General features: G+C 37.7%; 2 protein-coding genes across 2 annotated transcripts; both read right to left on the bottom strand.

Moving 5' to 3' along the window:
• Nucleotides 1-18,983, bottom strand: si:dkey-43k4.5 (potassium voltage-gated channel subfamily S member 2). Its single transcript, XM_067586248.1, has 10 exons — nucleotides 18,573-18,983; nucleotides 12,088-12,264; nucleotides 11,719-11,852; nucleotides 9,754-9,918; nucleotides 9,493-9,664; nucleotides 8,274-8,357; nucleotides 7,998-8,159; nucleotides 7,016-7,099; nucleotides 2,022-2,114; nucleotides 1-1,021 (listed from the first exon to the last, which is right to left on the bottom strand). The coding sequence occupies exons 2-10, from the start codon at nucleotides 12,256-12,258 to the stop codon at nucleotides 563-565; spliced, it is 1,524 nt and encodes a 507-aa protein (XP_067442349.1). The 5' UTR covers nucleotides 12,259-12,264; nucleotides 18,573-18,983; the 3' UTR covers nucleotides 1-562.
• Nucleotides 18,984-20,836: 1,853 nt separating this feature from the next.
• Nucleotides 20,837-23,456, bottom strand: LOC137180785 (odorant receptor 131-2-like). Its single transcript, XM_067586032.1, has 4 exons — nucleotides 23,311-23,456; nucleotides 22,871-23,011; nucleotides 21,353-21,617; nucleotides 20,837-21,205 (listed from the first exon to the last, which is right to left on the bottom strand). Exons 1-4 carry the CDS (start codon nucleotides 23,454-23,456, stop codon nucleotides 20,837-20,839), a joined length of 921 nt encoding a protein of 306 aa, XP_067442133.1.
• Between the last annotated feature and the right edge of the window lie 1,548 nt (nucleotides 23,457-25,004).

Below are 25,004 nucleotides of genomic sequence, written 5' to 3'. Positions count from 1 at the left end.
AGTTTTTATTCAGTTAATTTCATTTGCGTGCATGCTATTTCACTTCAGTCCAGTTCATGATTTCTTTTGTTGGCGTTTATGTTCATTTTGACCATTTTTTTTCAGTCAGATATGTTTGTTTTTTTTCTGTGACTCTTTAAATCAATTTTTAACAGAGAAACAATATAAGCATCAACAAACCTCCATCCTGGAACAGCCCACATGCACAAATGAATGAGAAGCAGTACATCATGTCAGAACAGTCTGTTATGGAAGCCCCAGAGTTATAGTCCGACGACAGTTTATTACAATTTTAATTTACTCCAGATTTAATTTATTAGAAGCATCTGAAATTCTCATCAAGCTGCTGCCCCGCTGAGTTTTCGTCGTCCACGTTTGTTTTGATGACAGCGATCGTCATGGAGATCTGACAGTTCATACTACATTTGTGTGGCTTTGGGTCAGATGGAAGTCACGTTCATGATCAAATGTGAACATGAAATCATAGCTGGAAACGCTGATGTAAAAACATCAGATTTGCAGGAAGAACAAGAGCAGTTTTCATCTGAGGTTTAGCTCATCCTCAAAGCTGATGCAGCTCCTTCCTCCTCACTATGTACGTGTAGGACGGATGTTCCACGTAGCTGTAATTGATTACACCTCCTTCATCCTCATAATCTATATCGTCCTCCTCAATATCATCAATATCGTCATCGTCCAGACACCTGCTGTCTCCGTCCGATCCCTCCTCCTCGTCCTCCTCCTCGTCCTCCTCCGGGACGTTCTCACAGCTCAACCTCATCCTCTTGCGGTTGTTGTTCCTCACTGAAGCCTCCAGGGCTTTCTGCCGGCGGTAGAAGTGGGAGAACTTGTTGAAGATGATGGTGATGGGCAGCGCCACCACCAGGGTGCCGCCCAGGATGCAGCCGCTGGCGGCCAGCTTGCCGGCCACCGTGACGGGAACAACGTCGCCATAACCCACCGTGGTCATGCTCACCGTCCCCCACCACCAGCAGGCCGGGATGGTGTCCAGGCCAACGTCCTGCATGGAGACAGCGAGAGTTTTATCTTTATGTGAATCTCAAATATGGTCAAGTATGTCTCAAAAACAATATGTCAATAAATGTATCCCATTCAAATTAAAAATGCCACCTTGTATGGATGAAAACATATCAGAGTAAAATAGTGGCTCATAGCTATAGTGTCAGAAGATTAATTAATTTAATTCTAAACAAGTTTTAAAATGACATGAAACAGATTAACTAGAAGGTATAAACAGCTGCCAGTGCTGAGCAATAATTCAGTTTACTCTTATAATCAAATACATCATTACTTTTATTGGTATTTTAATTTAAAGCCACTAAAATATTGGATTCAAATCAATTTTTCTATAACAATAAATATTAGTGACTAAATGGGAAACAACCACAGTTAAAAAAACATGATGTGGTTTGATCAGATTTGATTGAAAGCGACTGAAAAACAAATCAACTGACATCAGATTCTCATTTAAATGTTGTTAAAACAGAACCTGCTCACTTAAAAACAGTTAGAAAAGTACAGAAATAACTAAAACTGCTCTGACTTTGGCATAAAATAATGTCTCCATGTAGGAACTCATTATTCACAGTAAGAAGCTGATTGAGAAAATATGTTTTCTGGGCATTTAAATTGATTTCTTGATCGTGCAAAGAGATGTAAAATTAGTCTGTAAATGTGTTTTTGAGTTTTATCATTTTCTGATTCATTTATCTATTAATCAAAGACAAAATTCTGTTACATTGGGATGGAAAATAGCAATTTTCTGAATCTAAATCTGAATCACAACTGATATCTAATCAATTATTTCTTGGATCGGGGTCATTTCAGTTGACCAAACATCAGGAGGACAAACTTTTGGTATAATAAAACCTTACTGGCTGAGGAAAGAATTAAAAATTAATCATGAAAAAGAAGGAAAAACAGATGAAGATAAATAATTTAACATAACAAGTACAGAGTCTTCATGAGGCCTTAACAGCCAAACATCATTCAGACTTTACCTCTTCGTATTCAGCCGTGTAAGCGATACCAGAGAAGACGCACACGCCGACACCCAGGTAGAGCAGCAGAATGCCGACCTCACGGTAACTGTGCTGCAGAAACAACATGGAGGACAACCTGTGAGAAACTATGGTGTTGTCTTTTAACCTTGTTTTAACTCAAAATCATGTTTCTCTTCTTGTTCCTTCAGCTGGATGTTTTTTCTCTTCTCTGTGCAGAGTTTGTTTTCACATTCAGCTGCTGAAGGAGGAAAGTTTCTCTGAGTTCACCTTAAATCTCAGTTTCACACGTCTACCTACGAGCAGGATTTGTGACATCACAAATAGTATGCAGCCAATCGTGGTCCAGTATGCAACTTACACCTCCAGTGAACAAACACTGAGAATGAACTTTACAGTGAAGGAGGAGACATCTTGTGTCCAGCAGGAAAACTTTAGAAATGAAAAATCTTTACATATTCAGAGATTGAAGAGGAGGACGAAATGTCACTTTAAGAGTTTTTAACGTGTTATTAACTGAACATTTTGTGGAGAAACCATATAAGACACAAATAATTATTCAAATTAGAGTATTTTTTATGAGCCTTAAAACATCTGTGAAGCCCCAGGAGAGATATTTGGTAGCCTTAAAGGACTGGTTCACAATTTTTCAAGTGTATCTTAAAACAACTGTCAGGTGACCATATGTCCATATCATAACCGGCTCCTAGGGCATGACAAATACAGGAATGGACACAACAGATGGTGGTAAAATTAAAAAGTATTCATTATGTGAATGGTAAGCCTCAGAGGCACCCTCTGTCAGACAGGTCACTTGGCAGCTTTGGAGACTAATGAATAAAGTAGACCTTTATATGTTGAAATGGAATAAATGGATGGAGGATCAACTCATGCATAACTCTTATCCCCAATCTTACTGTGTACCATTGTAAGAACACTTATTTATTATAGTGTTATTTTATTTATTTTATGTTTCTCGCTGTTTTTTGTCTTTTTCATTGCTGCTGTTTTGTTTTTGTTCTGTGTCTTTCCTTTTTCGGTTACATTTAGTCCTGCCTGAGTTAATTTGATGCATTATTTCATACGGGGCTGTCTCACTGTTCATGTATTGTTTGTCTTTATGATGTATTGTTGAAAATGAAAATAAAACTATAAATCTCAACAAAAAAAAAAAGTATTCATTATAATAAAGTAGTGTGTCAGTCAGTGACATCAGTGATGTAAATGTGAATGGGGTGTAAGGTGTTGTGAAGGGAAAACAAAACTAAAGTCAAACAACAAGCAAAAGCCTGCAGCTGCTGGCTGGGATGAGTCCAGGTGAGAGAGCCTGAACAACGCTGCCAGTTGGCCCCAGTTTATCCTATGGGACCATTAAGACCAGGTGCTCTGAATCTGGCTGGCTGCCACACCCACGTTCCCCCGGATACCTTTATGGACACAAGGGAATATAACAGGAACTCATATCCACACCAGCATCAATACATTTAAGGTAGGATAGGCAGGGGCCATCACAACCATTAAAACAAGTTTGATTTGCTGTATTCCTAAATTTAACATGAGGCTTCAGAAATCTGAGTTAGATCTCCCAAAGTTAGAGTCTTTGGGAGTTTGGGAGAAATTCCCTTTCTTCTTACCATCCCTCCACTGCATCTCAACTAGTAACTTTGGGAGATGAACAGGAGGAATGATTACAGCAAGATAAAATGGTTTCAGTGTTCATTTGAGCTCCTGACTGTCATTTTAAAACATAGTTGAAAAATTGTGAAATTGTCAACTAACAATTTTTCTTGTTGTTTCCTGTCATACAATTCAGTTCGGTTTACTGGAGAGGAAAAATAGGTTGGAAATCATTTTGTTTCAAATAATGCAGTAAGAGAAGAGAAGAGAAGAGAAGAGAAGAGAAGAGAAGAGAAGAGAAGAGAAGAGAAGAGAAGAGAAGAGAAGAGAAGAGAAGAGAGGACATGATGGTATTGTGACTGAATTGTTCTGTAATCCAGCCTAAAGAAACCCGAGAGGAACAAAATAAATTGTCAGTTGAATCGCTGCTAAAAATAAAATGCAGACTTGCATATTCCTGAAATGCCAGAATAGCAGGCAGCTGAATACTAAACATTTCAGATGATGTATGGAAGTATTTTGTGCTGGTACAATATTTCAAAGTGAACCATGACAATTAATAGAAAAGCAGCATGAACATTAGCTCCTATTTAAAGTTCAGTTTGCAAAGCTTTACTTGCAATATTGTGTTGTTTGTGCATTAAAATAAAATAAAAGCAAACAGCAACTGGCATGAAAGTAAAATTTATTTATTTTTCTTTATCAGATGACATTTTGCTTTTGGAGAAATGGATTTACTGTGAATTTAAATTAAAATTGTATCATTATAATGGTAATTAGCATCGATTCAAACCCAGCTACTGTTTCTAGATGTTAAACTCATGAGCCTGAGTTGAACTAATGTATTATGTTCAGGGTTTTTTCACATTGATATTCAGGAAAGACACCAAAAAAGCTCTCAGTGTTTCACTCCCAATGCCAGTCACGGGTCAGGAGCTTTTAATAAAATACTACTGCAATCTAAATGTAAATGTAATGCATCCTAACCCAGTAAACCTTGGACATTTTAAAAAACAGTACAACAAATGATTGAAGACAGTAATTTATGTATTTACCTTGTAACTCAAAGATGCATAATGATTTTGAATACACAAAGAATCCTCTCCTCATCATCCTAACTGATTGTACATCAGTCTCTGCTGCTGTAATTGATTCACTTCACATGCGTTTACACAGAGAAATGACCACAAAATATCTGACTGAGCTGCTTTAGGACAAAATTCCTGCTGTATTTTCATCAAGAATGGATCCTTGCAGAGGAGAAATCCTTTATCACTGACATAAACATCATGTGATCAAACTAATCATCTCAGCATCACCTGCTTCAGAAACTAGTTTGAACAGGTTTCAACAGACAGATATCATAATAAAGCCTAAATTGCACAAGCTCCATTTTCTCAATTTTAATCTGGAAAGTGTCCACTGTGACCAGTCGGGGAAGTCTGGGCAGAGGTTGAGAGACAGCCAAGAGCTGACTATATTTAGAACTTAAACTGATCATCATGTTTGGTGACTCTTGAAATGACATACTCATGAAAAAGTACTTAAACTAGACGTTATAAACATGCAGGCAAAGTTCTGCACCTTCAGGCCATGTTTCCTCTGTGGATAGTTTAGAGGAAATCAAACACATTTCCCAGTGAGGAGACGTTCACATGTCTCAGTGAAAGAGAGAGATGTCAATCAGTCTTTTTCCTGTCAGCGTCCTGAGCAGACAGCTCAGTCTGTGAGCCTCGTCAGACCACAATGAATGAAGCAAAACTTGTCAGCTGTGTTGTCTTAAAAGTGTCTCCACTTCAGAGTTCAGGTCATTCACAGTTTACATCTCAACAAAAGTTAATTAAATCAATATTTCAAAGGCTTGTTCACCTGTTTAGAAGATATCCGCAACAGATCAAACTGCATTTTGTCATATTTTTTACTTTGAGCCATGTCAAGATTATTTACATCACCCTCTAAACCAAGACACTGTCTCAAAGGACTTCACAGAGAAAGAGCCTGCTTCACTCTGACAACATGTCTGAACACAGCATGAAAAATAAAGCACACAGAAACATAACAGGCAGGAGGGAAAAACAGAACTCAAACCAAAAGCAGAAGCACAAACTTAAATGTACCAGTGGAGCTTTTGACCACGAGTAGCACTGTAGAGCGATGTTTTTATGAAGGGGTCGTTGTTCAAGCATGCAGGTAAAATGCTTCATAATATTCTAGCAGCAGTATTTATGACTCGGAGCACTGGTGCAGGTCAGATAATCTACGTATATGTGGACAATTTTCCTTGTTCAGAGGAGGAGGGGTGAATGGAAACATTAACCCAACATGACAATGTTTCCACCACTATGGTTCTTCTTCAGGTAATGTTGAAAACGTCTAAATGTTGTCATGTCCATGTAGAATTAAAGAAGATTTGGGAACAATTAGCAGTGTGCAGATACTCTGTTTCTTCTGTGTATTTTGTTAGCGAGCACCTGCAGAGATGTGTGGATGTGTGTGTGTCCATTGATATTTGCTGACCTCAAGGATACACACAGCAAATCTGAATGTAATACATAAGTTTTGTTTGTTCACAAGAAAACTCCACAGGGCAGCTTTAAGCACAATATTTGTGCTGTGTTTTAATCCAAATCGAAGCTGCAAACTGGAAGGTGCATCTCAGACACCTAAATTTTGAAAACTCTCACACAGTCTTACAATTTCACCTCATTTAATATACGAACACCTTAATGACCAACCTGACTTGTCGGTAGTTATGTAAGACCTGAAGGAAAACATTTTGATCTATATATTGTATATAAAAGATATAAAAATACAGAAAAACTGATATCTACCCTTGGTTTTGTATAAGTTGTCAGGTTTGTTAACCTACAGCTCAGTGTTGAAGTGTTTGGTGAGTTTGGTCTCAGACTGCCTGACGTGTGGACCTTCAACTCACTGAAAATAAAAACCTCATCCTCAAAGAAACACATAAAGACGTCTTTTCTACCTTTTAAAGGGAAACTTTCAACCTTGACCCTATTTTCCCATCTTTTTGTGTCTAAATGACCAATGGGGACAACAGTTTTTGAAGTTGGTCCAGTATTGAGCGTGCCAGGAAAATAGGGTCCAGGTTGACAAATCCTGAAGTTTCCCTTTAATGTGTGTGACATATCTACGTCTGTGCACCACCCATCAACCTTTATCTGATGTGTCTACAGAAAGGTCAGCAGACTAAAATGTCACAAACAAGAAAAATCAATTATATCGTTTTCATTGTCTTTTATTTTCCTTTAGAGGTTTCTAAGGCTGGTTAACGTCACTGTGTGTCTGCTCCCAGTCAGAGAGTCAAATGTTACATGACGATGCCGTCTGTGGCAGCAGACACAGTCCTGACTCACCCGAAGCGTCGCTCCTAGTGAACGTAGTCCTGTCGAGTGTCGGGCCAACTTCAAAACTCTGAAGATCCTCATTAACCTGAACACCTGAGAGAGAGAGACATGAGGAAAGAGAGTGTCACCTCATCGTTTTCATAAAACCCTTTAAAATTTTTAATTTTAGCTCCTAAAAACTTTTATTTGACTGAAAAAAAGCAACATTTCAACTCTGCCAGCCATTTGTTTTTCTTCATCAAGCAAATAGCCAACTTGGTGGAGTGGGCGGATTCAAAGGTCTGGACCAGACAATATAGAGACCAAATGGATTACATTTATTTGAAATTTAAGCTGAGGATAAGCCTCTTTAGATGCACCATCTTGTTTTTAAGGGGTCCCCCAACACAGAAAAAAAGAAAATTGGCAATTCAACAAACAAACAATACAAATAATTATGAAAATAATTAAATCAATAACACAAAACAACCAACAAAACACACAAACAAACAAAGCTCTCAAAAACTCCCAAACCTCTACATCTCTGTTACAAGACCAACAAGAGGTTAGCAACTGCCAGAACAAACAAACAACAAACAAAACTGTCAAAAGCACTAAGTCTACCCACAAACCAAAAGGGGTAAAATAAGGAGGAAAAAGAGACAGAGAGGGAAAATATGTACTAATAAAAGATGAAAGTAAATATAGTCACAAAAAAAAAGAACAAGTACATTTGAGGTAAACAAGCAATGAAGTCTTGAAGTCATGAAAAGAAGTAATGGATCTGAGTCTGGCAAATTATTTTATTATCTCTGGAGCTTTACATTGAAAAGCACCAGCAGACTGTTTTGTATTGTCAGTACCAGTGTTGGGTTTGTCTAATTGAATACATTTAAATACAAAGAGCAACCAATGAAAACGTCTCCTTGAGTTCAGTGATTAAATGTATCACATATGAAACAATGATGAAAACAGACAGTGTCAAAGATTAAGATAAATTACATTTCCCAACCTGAATGAGTCGTCCCAGGTTTCCCAGATCAGACTCTGAACCCAAAGTCATGTCAAAGATCAAGGTGATGTAGATGGGAACCACCGACACCAAGTCAATGATGTTCAGAGGGTGACGGAAGAACTTCCTCCTGTTGGGTGCGAGCAGCAGCCGCGTCACCACCTCGAAGAGATTAAACAAAAAAGAAGTGTGTTCTACTTCAACTGATATCTTTGTTCATTCACCAACACACAGATAAACACCACTTATTGTTCCAGTTTGTTTTTATCTGCTCACCTCGAAGGTGAACCAGCAGCTGCAGAAAACCTCCAGAGCCTGTGTGGTCGGGTCCTCCATCAGCTTCCCGTTAGAGTCAAACGTCTGAAAGAAAAAAAGAGAAAGATTATTGATCATCATGAACATTTACAGATGTTTTCAATCATACATTTAGTTTTTGAACCCTGTTTTGCTTTTATCAACAGCATCTTGCTTAAAGCATATGGCTGCTGTTTTTCTATATTTTTCTTATTGTCAATAAATCGCATGTTTGGATCCAAACCAACAATGAACTGATCTACTAACAAGTATTGTGTGTGTATCCAAAGCCTGATATATCTTATTCCTCCGTTGTCCAAAAACTATTAAAAACACATCAGTGAGCCACACTGCTGCACTGGGTGACATGTTCCTTCATTATGAAGAGTTTGGTCACGTTAGTTTGTTTAGAAATGGCTCCAAAGACTAATAACAGTGATCATGTTTTCAGCCTCCGTACTGAAGTTCTTTGAGAAATGTACAATGTAGTACAAAGCCACAAGCTAATGAAGCTGTAAACAGTACCACCTTCCTGCACGTGCTCAGTAGCGTCTTCCTTACGCAGAACTACTCTCTGGAGAATGAAAACATGATCGATGTTGTTAGTCTTTGGAGCTGTTTCTAAATATACTAACATTCATGAACTTCCCTCACAGCTGGTGTTAAAACATTTAAGATGGCTGAATAGCATTTATCTTTAAAATGGAATCAGTCATGAGGAATTCAGATACAATATACAAAGTTTATGTCTGGACTGGGGTTAAATTTAAAGAGGTTTAGAGTAAAACTCAAGAGAAACTCAACAAACAGACACTTTGTGAAACACTACCTTTTAACACCTGATAGTTTGTTAGCTCATTTGTTATTGCATTTGTAGCCTCACAACACTCTCAAATTTAACTTTTCTCATTGTGTTCTGGCACAACTGGATGTGTTTTTGTTTGGGACAATAAGAAGTCCAATAGATGATTTTATTCTCCTTCACTGAACACTTCCTGCATCTGATTGGATATTTTTTTCCCCTTCACATTTAAAACAGGATAAATATGGCAGGGATTCTGCTTTTTTATAATGGTTTATGTAAATAGATGATGAGTTTTTCAGTGATGATCAGAGAGTCCCATCATCATCTAATCTACAGAAATGTTCCAGACGAAAATCTTCTGATGAAAACTGAGTGAATGTTTCTCTCTGTACCGACCTGATACTCTGGGATGCTGTTGATGCACATGGTGGCGATGGATGTGAGCACGACTCCGATGGAAAGCAGACTGAAGAGCTTGCTGGGGATGGAGTATCCAGGGTTCTCCAGAGTCAGCCACAGACACTTCCTGATGTTCCCGTAACGCACCTCCTGGAAGTGCAGCATGTCCCTGAGAGGACGGAGGAAGACGATGAGTCAACGGAGAGATGGACAGAGAGATGTGAGTCGGGCTCATCAAAAGGCTCCACGGTCTTTTACCTGTTCAAGTCAGATATCTCGTCCACAGAGGTGTCTATGCTGCTGACTTCGCTCTCGTCGTCCCAGCTGCGATGTCGGCTGCTCTCCAGCTTGCGGTCGTGGTAACGGTAACTACAGCAACTGTCCAGGAAGAACTCATTGATGCCCCAGTATTCGATCTCCTGACTAAGTGACAAACAGAAGTTTATTAGTACAACAGCTGCAGTCTAATAGAGCTTTAAATGATTAAAATTTAAACTGAAATCATATTTAGTCAAAACTAATGTAAAAGTGTTTTTTTAATGTATTGTTTATAGTTTTATATTAATACAAGGAAGAAAAAAGGAAATGCTGTGTTTGATTGACAGCAGCTGAGGCGGCTTGTCAGTGTTTATTTTTGTTTGACAGCAGCTGGCAGGCAACCGGTGTTACACTGTATGAATAAAGTAAACAAACTGCTGTAGCTACAAGTCATGGACAGACAGTGTGTCACTAACAGGGATTTTGAAGAGTAACGACCAAACCAGCATATAACGGGACCAAAGGGACATTTGCAAGTATGTTTACATGTTGTTTTATATGCTGCAAATGAGCAGCTAATTGGCTATCTAGCTGCTAACTGACATTAGCGGTGCACTTTTTCCTGGCGAATGTTTGTTTGGTAACCTGATACGACATATGGTTTGTTACACAGAACCATCTGAGAAGTCTTCCTCGGAAATGTGATCATGAGATCCAGTAAGAAACCTCATAGGACACTGATTCGTCCGAACCACTGCGCATCACTTGAAGCCTGACAAGCTGGATAAGGTAATTTGTTTGGTGGTTCGTTCAACAAGCTAAGCTGCAGGACAAGACATGTCTTCATGTTTGTGAGTTGTGAGATATGAAGGAGACTTTAGCAGGAAAGTTAATGTGTGTTGTTCAGAGTCTGTGGTTCTTGTGTTGTGGAGCAGGATGCTATCAGGCTCAGTGTGACCGTCTGCTCTGCCGATGATAGAACTTTATGCAAAAATTTGATTTCCTGTATCAAAATAAGGACTCTAGCTATGAAAGTGAATGATGGAACGCATTTCATTGAAATAATGTAAAACTAGGGGGCGCCATCATAAAACCAAAAAATATGCAATAAAAATTTCTCTCTTTTGGTTTCTCATTTTTTCTCAAAGGATAAACAGGACAAGTGATTTACAGAGCAGATATGTACCTGTAGGAAACAAAAATGCATTTTAATTTAAGTTGGACTTTAAACAAAAAAGACAGTATATCAACCTCACCAAGCTTCACCCAAAATCCTGTCAAAATTGTTGAAGAGAAAATTTAATAAATGGAAGGAATCTGTTTATAGCCTCCTCTAGACACAGATTAAATAATAATACTGGTTCATCTAACTGTTTCTGGCTTTTTAACTTTCAAATATTTCTATTGTGGAAAAGGTTCATTCTGTTCAAACAATAAAAGGACCTTTACATACAACAAACTGCATAAAATGGGGGATTGTTTATGTTTGTGAATGTGTTTGTTTGTTTGTTTGTATTGTGTACATTTTTTCTAAAGCTTTTCTCTAATTTCACCATCAAACCAAATGTCCAATGTGTCATTTTTATAAAAGTAGTGTAGTTCCTGTAGCTCGTGAAAGGTTCTTCAGAATCACATTAGCTGCTTCAAATTGATCTCTCTGGTAAAGCATTTACAGTAAAACGTTATTTCTTAGAGTAATCTTATGTGTGCTTTTAGTGACATTGTGACCGCTTTTATTCCCACTGGAGCTGTGTAAGACGGATATGGAAACCAGTAAAGATCTTTTTCAAACATGACAAATTATAAACATGTAGCATTTATAGGTCACAGTGCTTGTACAGTATGAAAACAGCTCAACTATTCACTTATTTTCACTCTAAACAGAAACTAAAGTGACAAATTGTGACTTGATAAATGTGATTGAAGTGTAGTTTGTGGTGTTAAAACAGTAGAGAGACCAGAGACCTGAAGGAGAAGACGCACAGCTCCTCCATGATGTGAAGTTTACCCGTCTGGTAGAAGTGAAGGACGTAAGGAAACAAGCCGGGATTCCTGTCAAAATAAAACTCCTTCTGCTGCACGTCATAGTCATCACACACCTACAAGGACGAAGAAGAGGAGAGGAAGAGGAGAGGGGGGAAATGTGAACAAATAAATGAATGAAGGAAGAATGACGGAGCGAGGCTTTAGAAAATAGCCAAAGAGACACATTTTATAGTCTCATTATTTTTGGAATCAAAATCCTGAGAGAGATGCAAAAATATCGTCTTGAAACAAAATGATCATCCATCATCTATCAATCGATCCATTCATCTCCCCAAACCCACAACAAACCTGAAGTATATCTTCCTCTGAGTCACATGCCAGCAGTTTTCCCAGTCTGGTGTCTGGGAATTTCTTCAGTGTGCTGGAACAGAGACTCCTCTTCAGACCTCCAACGTTCACGTGGACGAGACCCTCGTCTGAGTCCTGGTGGCCCCAGCTGGGCAGACTCTCCTTCACCATGGTTAACTAACGAGACCACAGGGAGATGAGCAACAAAGCAAAAGAGGGATCCTTAATTAATGGTTTTTATTGACTTTATAGAAATCGTGGGGTCCCAAACATTCACAAGAACAAACAGAACAACAATAAAACAACAATGCAAAGGAAAAATAAGAAACTCAATACCAACAACAGAAAGGACTTACAGCCTTAGAATAAACACTATCAGAGGAAAAATTATCTCAGTAAAGATAGTATTTATTGGGGCGGCAACTAACGATTATATTCTTGTTTTGTTTGGCCAACAATCCAAAACCTTAATATTAGTAGTTTACTGCCACATATGACAAAGAAAAGCAGCAAATCCTCACATTTGAGAGGCTGAAACAAGAAAATATTCTTATTGCTTGAAAAATAACAGAAACGATTAATTAATCAGTTTGCGATTAATTTTCTGTTGATCAACTAATCGCTGCAGCTCTAAAAGCTGGTGATTCAATATAATCTACTGACAAGTATTGTGTGTGTGTCCAAAGCCTGATAGATGTTATTCCTCTGTGACAATAACAAACATATAGAATAACAGCAGCCTCATCATTTTTACTGCAGACATCTGATTTTATTTGTGAGTATCTTGACATTCAAGGTGCAGCTTTGCTGGTTCATACTGTTTGACTCGTGGCCTGGATGGGATCCAGATCTCGCTCTCTCTTTCCATCTTCTCTTTTCTTCTTCCCGAGCAGAGTCAGCAATCACCAAAATCCTCTATGAAGACTTCCTGACAAAGTCGAGTCTCCTTTTCATTATCTGCCCAAAAAATGTTTGAGTTTCTTTGTTGTGATGTAGGCACTTTAACTTCATCTGCTCCACTAATGCACTTATAAGACCTGCTGGCCAGACACTGGCTTGTTGTACCAGACATTTTACAGCTCACATTATGGACTGGTTGAGAGCCAAAAGGCTTTTGCTGGACTTTAGATATTTGAAGGCTGAGTATAAACATGTTCCTTTCTTGAATATGTTGCCATGTCATAACACAGCTTTTAACAACATGAGTTAAGTGACCATTCTGTTTAAAAACATTTAAATCACAATTAATTTTTTGTCAACATTAATCACGGTTGCAAGCAACTTGTCTCCATGTGGTCAAGTAAAAAAAACACACATACATATGCAGCCAAAACAGAAACTAACTCCCACACATGTTCATCTACTGTACTTCCAGTACAAACACCTACATAGTGTACACACTTTCATTATAAAAACCACACTATGAAATCACTCAACAGATGAATAAATAACAAAGTTCAAGTGATACTCTAAAAATGAAGAAAGATTTTTGTGCATTGGTTAAAGGATGAGTTCACAATTTTTCAAGTCTGTCTAAAAACAACAGTCAGGATCCCAAATGAACAGTGAAACATGTTTTTCTTGCTGTAATCATTCCTCCTGTTCATACTGACCATTAGAAGATCCCTTCATAATGCACTTACAATGTAAGTGATGGGGGATGAAATCCACAGTCCTCCTTCTGTGCAAAAATGTATTTAAAAGTTTATCTGAAGCTAATATGAAGTGTCAGTCGTCCAAATGAGTCAAATCAAGTAGATATCTTTCAACATTACAGTCTTTTTAGTGCCAAAGTCCTTCTTTTTGTTACTATACTTCCACCTGCAGCTCAACAGGGAAACACTGTCCGAGGAAACACAAAGAGGGAATTTGATGCTAAAAAGACTGTAAATGTGTCAGATATCCACTTGATATGACTAACTCAGACTGATGAAGCCTCATATAAGCTTCACAGAGACTTTTAAATGCATTCTTGCACAAAATAACTGTGTGGACACACTGAAGATTTTGGCCCCCATCACTTCCATTGTAAGATCATTATGAAGGGATCTTCTAATGGTCAGTATGAACAGGAGGAATTATTACAGCAAGAAAAACAAAACATGTTTTAATGTTCATGTGGGCTCTTGACTGTTGTTTTTAGACAGACTTGAAAAATTGTGAACCCGTCCTTTAAGTTTTGAGTCGCTCTTCTGCCCAAAGGCTCCAACAGATCCCAATGTTGCCTTAAATAGTTTTTTACAGCACAATGCTAATATTACTGCCAGAAAACATTATTTAGTTCAGTTTAGTTGGCAAACATTGGATTAATATTGCTTAGCAACAAGTGAAGTCTCAGTTTTATTTTCAGCTTTTGTTTTTTATTGCTCATCAGAGTGATACCTCCAAGCAAGTATCCCATCGTCGCCAGCTGTAGCGCTGCACATGTAGCGCTCACTCTAACAGGACTGAGGGTATCCGTCCATTTGGAGGCAGCAGTAAGTGCCTTCCTTCAGGTAAAGTGTAGCTATAATGTAATGCAGTAATGTTACATGGTCTCTTATTGCAGAGTGTAGGAAATGGCCTGAGGAATCACAGATAGGTGTTAACCTAATGTGGACTTAATGGTTTTTTAAACAGAGCAGTCTGACTTCATCCGGCTCTGAATCTTTCACTCTCTTCCTGCTGGTATTTAATCAGGTTTTTCTTTCTCCCCTCAGCTGAATGATTTATGGTCATATATACAGTTAAGTGTGGAAAAATCCGTCTTCGTCTGTCAGCAGCATGTGTGAGATTCGGAGGCGAGTACGTGGACGTGTTTGTGGGAAGCCTGTTATCATGTGTAAATGCCAGTGGTGGAGTATATTTACTCAATTAATGTGTTTAAGTTCTGAGATACTTAAGACTTAAATATTTATGTTAATGAAACTATTCTTCCATTCCACCACATTTCAGAGGGTAATATTGTATTTTTAATTCAATTACATTTATTTGGCAGCCATAGTTACTACAATAGATACTTTGAAGATCAATTTTTTTCATGTAATGCTACAACTAACAATTATTTTCATTATCGATTAATCTGTTGACTATTTTCTCAATAATTGATTAGTTGTTTGGTCAGTAAGATTTCAGAAAATGGTCAAAAATGTCAATCACTGTTTTCCTAAAGACCAAGGTGATGGCCTCAAATGTCTCGTTCTGTCACAACTAACAGTCCACAACCCAAAGATCTTCAGTGTACTGTCATAGAGGACTAAAAATAACAGAAAATATTCACATTTAAGAAGCTGGAACAGAGAAATTTAGTGGTTTTTCTTGACTCATTCATGACTCAAATCAGTTCGATTATCAAAATAGCTGGCAATTAATTTTTTGTCAATTGACTAATCAACAAATCGTTGCAGCTCTAATTTTATGTACAAACCCTGAGGATCATTTTCTAAAATATGATGAAATATTATAGATTAAACCACCCAATTAATCTATAAAGTAGTTACAATCATTTCCATCTCAACCTGCAAAAACATTTAATGCTGTTAAGTGTTTTAACAGTAACGAGTACTTTTACCTTTGATACTCAAAGTACATTTTGCTGATAAAACCTCTGTTGTTCTACATAAGCAAAATCATAAATGCAGGACTTTAACTTCTAATTGAGTATTTTTAGAGTGAGGTATTCCTACTTTTACTTCGGTAAACAATCTCAATACTTCCTACATACTTTTCCAAAACCTAAATATGTGAATTTGGACTCAGAAAAAAGAGCCAGATGGCAAATTGTCTGTCTTGAGATTTCCAAATAAACAAAGTCATACGGAAGAAGCATTTCATGGACATCTTGATTATACAAGTCAATATATCCCCATTTGAAATGTGATATTCAGCTGGGACAAATCTTGGGGAGGACAGGCTGGACCAGAACAAATATGGAAAATGAGCCATGAGGGATGACAGCTGTAACACTTTAATATTAGGCTAATTTACTGAAATGATCCCACTGAGCACAAGCTGTGATTTCAGCATCATTTTCCTACTTGAGCTCTCATAATCTGAGGAAATTCCAGTTTAGCACTTAGAAGATAATCGACTGTCGAAACCACACTGTCTGTGTTTATTCTAATGAAGGAATATATCAAACTAATTACAACAGTATGGCTCTCTTGTGTGTTTTTTATGTTTTTTGGACAATTATGGAGTCATGACGGACATTATCGCCTGAGCTCACTCTCCCAGACACCCTGACTGAGAATCACTGAATCTGTGTGTAATGCTGTGGCTTTAAAGCAGCTATAATCAATACTTTTAGATTAACAATGGCTCACATAACTACTTGTATATTAAAGTGTCACTTGTATTGATGAACTCACACAAAATTATCACCCAACCCTGTTCTTCTCCTCATCTCCACTGAGCTTTATAGTCTTTTTCCTCTCAGGGCCTCAGTCAAGAACCTCTCTCACCAACAGATTTGTTCCTAAGTGTCACATACGAGTGATTTAAGACAATTTGTGGAATTATAGTGTTCTTGTCCTTATAATTTTCTTTTAGGTACAAACGAAATTCACGGATAGTCCAGACTTGTCTTATGAGTCACAGACAGACAGTCTGTCGTTGTCCACAGGGCAAAAAACACTAATAAAACCGGATCATAAAGTTTATATATGATACTGAAACTTGCCAATTCACTGAGAGGCTTTTTGAGATTTTAGGATTTGTAGTGGCACATTTCAACACAACAAACAGACACAGTTAGCTGTAGACTAGCTAGTGAACATAGTGGAGCATTTAGCAGCTAAAGAGACAGATATTTCCCTCAGGAGTTGGTAGAGAGCAGAAACAGAGCTAAAAGAGAGTGAAGGTGGACAGAAACACAACTTCAAATGAATGATAATGTTGCTCCGTAACTGCTGGATGTGGAAATAAGCAACTATTTGCTAACAAGTTTGCCAAATAAACTTAAAAGATGCCCAGTTGTAGCCAAAAGAAAAGATTTAAGAATAAACCTTAAAGTTCAGTCAAGAATCATTTTTGGTTTTCAGACACTTTTCTGATAACTTTCTCTGAAGTGTCCATTTTGATGTGGACTCATCTCAGACATTATCAGGTGAAGCCTCAAACTTCTGCAGGGTGAAAGTCTTCTGCATTAATTATTTAGATGATGAAGGTTTAGTTCAGAGCTCCTGAAGGAAGATCTGTGTATTTGTTGACAGGTGAAGGTAAAGTGCTGCATTGAGCTGTAGGGAAATATGATGATTAGATCTCCTCGTGGTGCAGCGTTCACATTAACAATATGCAAAATATGAATAGAGGCCTTATTGCAAATGTGCATGAAAACCAAGATAAAAGACACTGTTATAATGCACCAATCAAAGAGTAGAAGAAGATCAACAGCGGAGGTAAAGATTGCACATTAAGAAACCTTTTATGATGGACCTCTTTAAATATTGTGTGAATTATGAATGTTATCATAGTGTGTGTTGGGCCTAGGTATACACAAAGTGCCTTCTAAAAGGTTTTTGTGGTCTTCATTCATTCAAAAAGTTAGTAAGTGGACCTTTGGCTTATAGATATTTTGTTTCATAGGTTCCCTTCAGGTGAAGAATGAACTTCCAAGCTTAAAACTACTTGTTTACAGTGACATCTCCACAGGCAACCTTAACCTAACTTTTCTGACTTTCAGAAACAGACTTTCAGACTAATTAGCAGCTATTTTGGTCTTAAAACTGGTCTGGACTCTGTTCCAAAATGTTTGTCACCTCTTTAGGCTTTTGATTTGATCTCAACTCAGTCTCATCTCCACACTGACTTGGACTTAACTAAAGCAGTCTTGACTTACAGCTCTGCTCTGAATTTCTTCCTTTGAAATGTACGTACATACTGAGAACCTTTGCTTTTGATAATGGAATTGAAATTTTAAAATCTAAAGAAATATAATATCATTTAGATTAGTTCCTCAACACAGTCTACTCCACAGTGATGTAAAGTACCCAACATAGCCATGAATGTCATTAAATTATCAGTTTTATGGCAACACTTCTGTCAAAATTAGCAGCGTTATTTTTAAACAATCATTTCCTTTTTTTAGACTTGTGTAAAAGCATCCGACCAAAGGAAAACAGATAGTAAACAACAGAGGGACAATGTGACTCTCTGAGTCTATAATTACATGAAGGGCCCATGCTGGGCTCTCAGGGGAGCTGCCATGGTGCACATACAGAAATAAAGTTGATCTATAATTCAGCACAAGGAAGCGCTGCGGCTTGAAATCACAGCTGTAGAAAAATGCAACAACCATTCACACACATTCATGCAGTGAAGTACATCAGAGTACTGCAACAAACATAATTAAACTCCACATTAAGATGACACAGAGTCCACAGTAAACTAGCTGTCAGGTTGAAGTGTTGATTAACTGATCGCAGCTTAAATCTCTTTATAAACACTTCAGGCTTTAGTGTTATGAAGGGAAATTTAAAGACTGTAATATATTAATTGAAACTTACCTCCTGGGAGTTTTGTCACGATACTCTTTCATCACCGGATCAGCATCCTCCCCAGATTTCAGATTCACCCCATGATGCGTTGATAAGTTTTATACTTTCAGGAATAAAAAGGACTAAACTCTGCCATTAAGGAAACGTCGGATCCAGAGAAAAGACAGTGAGCTTTAAACCCAAATCAACTTTCAGGACATCATTCCCTCCGCCTGTAACGATCATCTGTGGAGGAGAGATGTGAGAATCAGCTGTAGGCACACAGGTTTCCTCCATCTGAACCTGTGTTTGTTCGTCTTCTCTGTCGGACAGTCTTCGGCTTTTTCCGTCACATTCCGGAACAGGATCGTGTCTCCGAACGGGAAATACCTTTAATACGTTCTCATAGAGTCGCTTCTATGATGTGTTTGCGGCACCTAGTGGTTAATTTAGAGTTTAATGATGAACTTTTTTTTGAATTTTTATAGTCTTTATTTTATATCGCCACAGGGACTTTGGATGTAGTCAATAATAATTTTTAAATGGCCTTGTGGTTCATTAATGGGATTTTATAATTCTTGGGGAGTCAATATGACTATTATCTCACAACTGGGGCTCTAAATGTGTGGTGCTTAATGAAATTTAGTGAAATCTCAGGTGTCATTTAATGAACCCGTTAAATTACTCTAATATGTCTCTAATATTCACAGGGACCCTCTGCTTTGCCAGCAAAGGCTTTAAGTGCTGCTATTAACTGCTGCTGACTTTTCTTTTTCTTTCTCATTAAGAAGAGAAATACTTAAATACTTCCTCCGTTAGACAAAGACAACAATGTCCAAAGGAAACAGGCTGTGAGTGTCCTCTTGATGTAATAAAATAAATAAATGTTTTTGCGTTTGCACCTCATAAACATCGAAATGAGTTTATTTGATCAAGATTTTAAAGGTTTCCTGACCAGCAGCACCTGAACAGGATTTCACACAATTCTCACAACTCTCATACATTCAGAGATGTATTGTTTATCACATATTCATCTTGGGAAACTGCAGGTCCACGGACCGCAGCGTGTCTGTGGTAATGGAGCCATCTAGTGGCCAAAAACCAGTTTTACACCCAAACGTGGACGTGTGTAGACCTTTACCCCTCTTCCGTAATTTACTTAACACAGCGGAGTTAAATATCAGTTCATCTTCATTTGTAATCTTCTGGTATTTGTTGCTTTTTCAACAAAGGTTTGGTCCTTTAAATGGGATGTTGATCGTTAAATTGACTGTTTGTTTGTCAGTGTTGTGATCTTACTATATATGTGGCGATAAAGGTGAAGGATATCTGTGGCTGTGATACAGGGGAGATAATTTGCAAACATTTTAGACAAAAAACCTGCACCAAATGTCTATCTAGACAATATAAAGTCTGCAGTGTGTCTTCACTGTCCTTGCAATAAGGTATTTTTTTTAAGAAACCAACAGATGACTCAGAGTTTTGGCCCGTGATGCAGGTTTAGAAGTGAACAATACAGGCAGTGAAGGTTAGAAGCTGTGGCCTGCAGTGGCATGTTTTCAGATTAATGCAGTTTCAACACAAGGTCTGAAAATATGTCATTCACTCATTAAAAAACTTTAAAAAAATTTTTTTTTTTGATGCACTCATGCACTTTTGTCTTTTCTTTTATATTTCTATCTATATGTTTTATCTTGATTTACATTTTTTTGTAACCTGATCCTGAAGAAGTTTCCCAGAGTTTCATCTCCGCTTATGTATAAAATATTTTTTATGTTTCTTATTGTTGAAGTGACAAATTAAACTTGAACTTGAATTGGGTACCTGAATATTTTGAGGGTTTAGAAAAAAATTGAAGGCAAGATAATGAACAAATTCAAACAAAGGCTCAAACAACTGGATTTTTAGCGCCTTTTTCTTTATTCATGAACGCTGAGACGCCTTTTGAGACACTGACAATATACATACAGTTCTGTATTTTGGAGAATTTTGCAAACATTGTTTTTCCATTGTACTACTGTAGTCCATAAAAATGCACAATTGCAATAATGAATGTGACTTTAATAAATTCTTAAAGACCCAAATGTAGCTTTTACACCTTAAAATGGTCTACTGAGAAATCATACATATTTCTCATAATTGCTTGCAAAAATTCTTCTCAGGTCACACCAGAATCAACTTCTGTGTTCAGTGGTATTTGTAGATAAAGGGGAAAAACATGCAAAATAACATGTATGGTCCTTGAAAGGCCATTTAGTCAAACACCTGCTTGGACCCTCACTAGGGTCCCTCCATCATTTCACCCTCTTTCCTACGGAGTTGCAGCATTTACAGCAGAAGTGCAGCCTGATATGGCTGCTGAACTTCTTGTCTCTGATGCCGTAGATGAGCGGGCTGAGCAGACGAGGAAGCACATTGGTAAACAGGAAGCAGCTGAAGAAGATCTTGGTGCGTTCCTGGGGCCAAGTGGTGACTAAAATGAGGTTGAGGAAGGGAGAGATGTATGACAACATGCAGATGAGGAGCTGGACTCCATGCAGCAGGATGGTGTTGCGGGCGTTTCTGGCTGAAGCCTGGTTGGAGCCAGAAACTGCCCGAGCAGCGCAGAGAACCTTCAGGTAGGTGACGATCACAGTCAGGAAGACGAAGGAAAACAGAAGGACCTGAGGAGAAGACATGAAGACACAAAATCTTGGTTGTTTTAGTCTATCAACCGATGCAATTGACATTAAGTTAAGGAATAATAAAAAAAACACTGCTCAGTGGAATATAAAGCAAGAAAATCCATGAAATGATGATCAGAATTTCACCTGGACAACTGTACTTTGTGTCTTGTGGTACGGTGTGTTGTAGATATAAGTAGGGTAACAGATGACACTGCTTGAGAAGACAGAGAGGGGCTTGGTGGCGAGGATGATGATGATGTCTGTGAAGGCAGGGATGATGGAGATGCCCCAGATCAGTGCAATCAGAGCGTAGGCTCGCTGCACGGTGCAGATCTGGACGTGACGAAGAGGTCGACAAACAGCGATGTAACGCTCCACTGCCATGCCAGCGAGGTTCAGAGGGCTGTTCCTGGATCAGGACAAATAAAAACACTCATGATAATCATTTGTTTAATTTTTTTTTAATCCAGAGTTATTGTGCACATGTTTACTGGAGCTCAGATTGTGAAGTACCATGAGGGTTTTCAGCCTTAATGATCAACACAACATGAAACTGCAAATGTCCAGCTAGCATTATATTAACCTGTGGGATTTACCTCCATTAATTACACATCATAAATCAAGTAAATTAGTCTCAGAATGTGCACCACTAAAGCACAATCTAAACTGAAATTATAAGGACTTAAAGTTTTGTGTTACTAGAAGAAAGTGCAAGGCTACTGGAAACCAGCATGAAATTAAAATGTCTCATTTAGTTTAATTAATAAAGTAATATGATCTGGTATTGAAATAGGTGTTCTGGTTGTTCTCTGGGGCTATAGGCAAAATAAAATTAAGATGTTTATTCTATTTTGTGCACTATCCTTAATGGGTACTTGTACACTTAAATGCACAAGAAGTGGGAAGAACTGGGGCGCAGTTTTGCCCTGGGGCCCCTTTACAGGTTAATCAAGCTGCACTTCCAAGCAGTTTCCTGTCTTGTGGTGATACAGGCCTTTTTCTCAGTAGACATTATGACATGTTGGGAAAACACAGGTATGATAGATAACACAGTAGCAATTGCGTCCCATGAGGTGCGCCCGTGTCAGAGCTGTGGTGTTATATACTTCAATGGAAGAAAGACATTATTAATATTATTAGGTCTACCTGTGCTTTTCCTGCAATGAAAAGTCAAAATGTCTGCTGTGAGAAATAGCCACAAAGTTGTGCAGAATTTGTCATTTAATTGATGACTGTCCTCATATTTAGGCTACATTTCTTCTTCTTCTGTTGAGTCATCTGTCATGTTTATTTCAATTCTAGCCTAAAAAATTCCAAAAATGGGGCTGAGTTGCCACTTGTGGAGGGAATGACAGCGTGTAGACCTCAAATATTAGCTTTGTAAATATTCTGTATAATAACCATAATGATAATTGGCTGGCTGATGCATAGTATGCACATTTACTCCTTGAAAGCTGTTTACTACAGTAGATTATATTTTAAAAGTCTGCTATAGCCTGTCAAGTGAAGATTCAGGTTCCAGACACACATACATAGTATCACATGTATATTGTATGATATGGTGATGCTAGAGCCAAGAAAAAAGTGTAAATCTGACAGAAGCACACATGCAGAACAATTGGGTTAACACACTCTCTTGAACACAAATACACACCTACGTACTTGTTGGTAGTGACTAAGATGAGCAGCATGATGCAGCAGGGTGCAAAACGCAGGGGGATGGTGTAGGTCATGATTTGCAGTGCCACAGAAACGGTGAGCATAATCATGTCGTTGATCACCAGATGGATGTAGAGCACATACCTGCAGGAAGTAGAGCAGGACAGAAGGAGAACAGAGAGGAGTAGTTAAAGGAAGAAAAGTCAAAGTGAGGAAAAGACAGCAGGAGACAAATATGCAAGATGAGAACAGGAAATAAAGGACACAGAAGATAGATGTAATTATATTTCATAGATATTTAAGTTGTGCTCTGCTCCAAACAAAGTGAAAAAAAATCACAAATTCAGTCACATACACAGCAAAATATATCAACATATATGTACAACAGCAAACTCTGGCCCATTTTTATTCAGTTTTACTCTAAGAACATGGTCCTGTATCACCTGGGGTCTCGCTGGAAGACCTGGCTCTTAAAGTAGGTGTAGACGAAAGCTCCATTGATGGAGTTGATGATAAAGCCGAAAGCAAAGGTGATGAAGTTCTTTGTGAAAGCATCGTTAAAGCTGTCCTGACGTCTGGTTGAGTTCATATTGCACCTTGTCCTGCTTTGGTGCTGAGAAACCAAAACTCAGTTCAGTCAGAGCTGGAAAAATAATTCACAGTGACTCAGTTATTGTTTAGTCAATCAAGGGCCATCTCAGTCCATTTCTACAAAATAATCAAAAAATGTCATTTAAGTGAATGAATAACTTAAACTTAAAACATAATTGCTTCTTGGTTTGCTGTGCTGCAAATGAGTCAGTTCACATAAGTTGTTTCATAAAGACTGGACTTCTCGTTTCACCTAATTAAGAGAGTGGAATTATAATATATAAGAGCAGAAAGAAGCTAAAAAGTGCCTCAGATTAAAATAAAATTAAAGTTGTGTTTCATAAGAAAGATGAAAAAATTACATAGTAGTAGCAGTAAGATACATTAAAATACTTCCTGTACTTATCAATGATTTACCAAGAACAAGAGCAAAATGTCACTATTTCCAATATGAATGCTGTAAATAGAATCTAAAGAGATTTTTCTAACATTAGTTTTGAAATAACTGCATAATAAATGCAAAGCAAATAAAACAAATAAGAGATTAAAGACAATTTTTGAATATGGAGCTCTTGACTAAATGTAGAAGAATTGACTGTACTTTGGATGGTCTGTTGAATTCTCTTTGTTCATGGCTATAATAGAGTCTGTGTTAGGAACAAAAGCTTCACTCTTATTTCTCTTAACATCAACAAATAAATATTTGAAAAGACAGCCAGTAGTAAACCTACATATCCTTCTTTCTCTTAACCCTCCTGTTGTCCTCGGGTCAAACAGTATCCTGACTAAGAAATTATGAATTATTTTAACTATAGTTGAGATCAGAGGAAAATATGTTGATGGATTATGGCAGACTGGTATATGTAAAAGTTTAGTCAGGATACTGTTTTAAAACCATTTCAAGTTTTTTGATGACAGCACATAATGACACCTGTTGTCCTCCCGGGTCAAAGGACAACAGGAAGGTTAAAATGTGGGGAGATGTGAACAAGCATACAGTGTTATTTATCTGGTGCCTTCACTAACTTTTTAAAAACTATATCAAACTTACTTCAACATCACGCCGCTCTGGCCTGTGATGAGGAGCCTGGCCGACCAACTGTCTGTAAGAAATGAGAAGAAGAGAAAGATAGATGCACTTATATAGATTTCTATGCTAATACAGCAGTGAGATGAGATTATCTTGGAGAGGTGGGGTGAGCAGTTAGAGGGACTGAGGGAGGTAGATTTCAGTTTTCAGAATTTAAAAAGTTTATTATTTTGTGTACACTTAATTTTGATTTAGTGGTTGTAAAAAAAACATTCTTAATTTTATTAATATGACCCAATACAAAAATAGGCTCATCATAGTCATGAATGTAGTCACAAAAACAAAAACAAAGGCGACTAAAAAGTTATCAGAAATCAGCTGCAGTTTGTCTTCATAATGAGACTCATTTTCAAAGCGTGAAGAGAAGAAGAGACCTAAATGAGATTTATTAATAATATATATTATTATAATAAGTGTACTGTGAACCAGTGAGCTGTGACCACTGTCATGTCAAAG

Source organism: Thunnus thynnus, chromosome 4 (assembly GCF_963924715.1).
Source record: "Thunnus thynnus chromosome 4, fThuThy2.1, whole genome shotgun sequence".
Classification (NCBI taxonomy): domain Eukaryota; kingdom Metazoa; phylum Chordata; class Actinopteri; order Scombriformes; family Scombridae; genus Thunnus; species Thunnus thynnus.
This window is presented reverse-complemented; position numbering and strand designations above follow the sequence as displayed.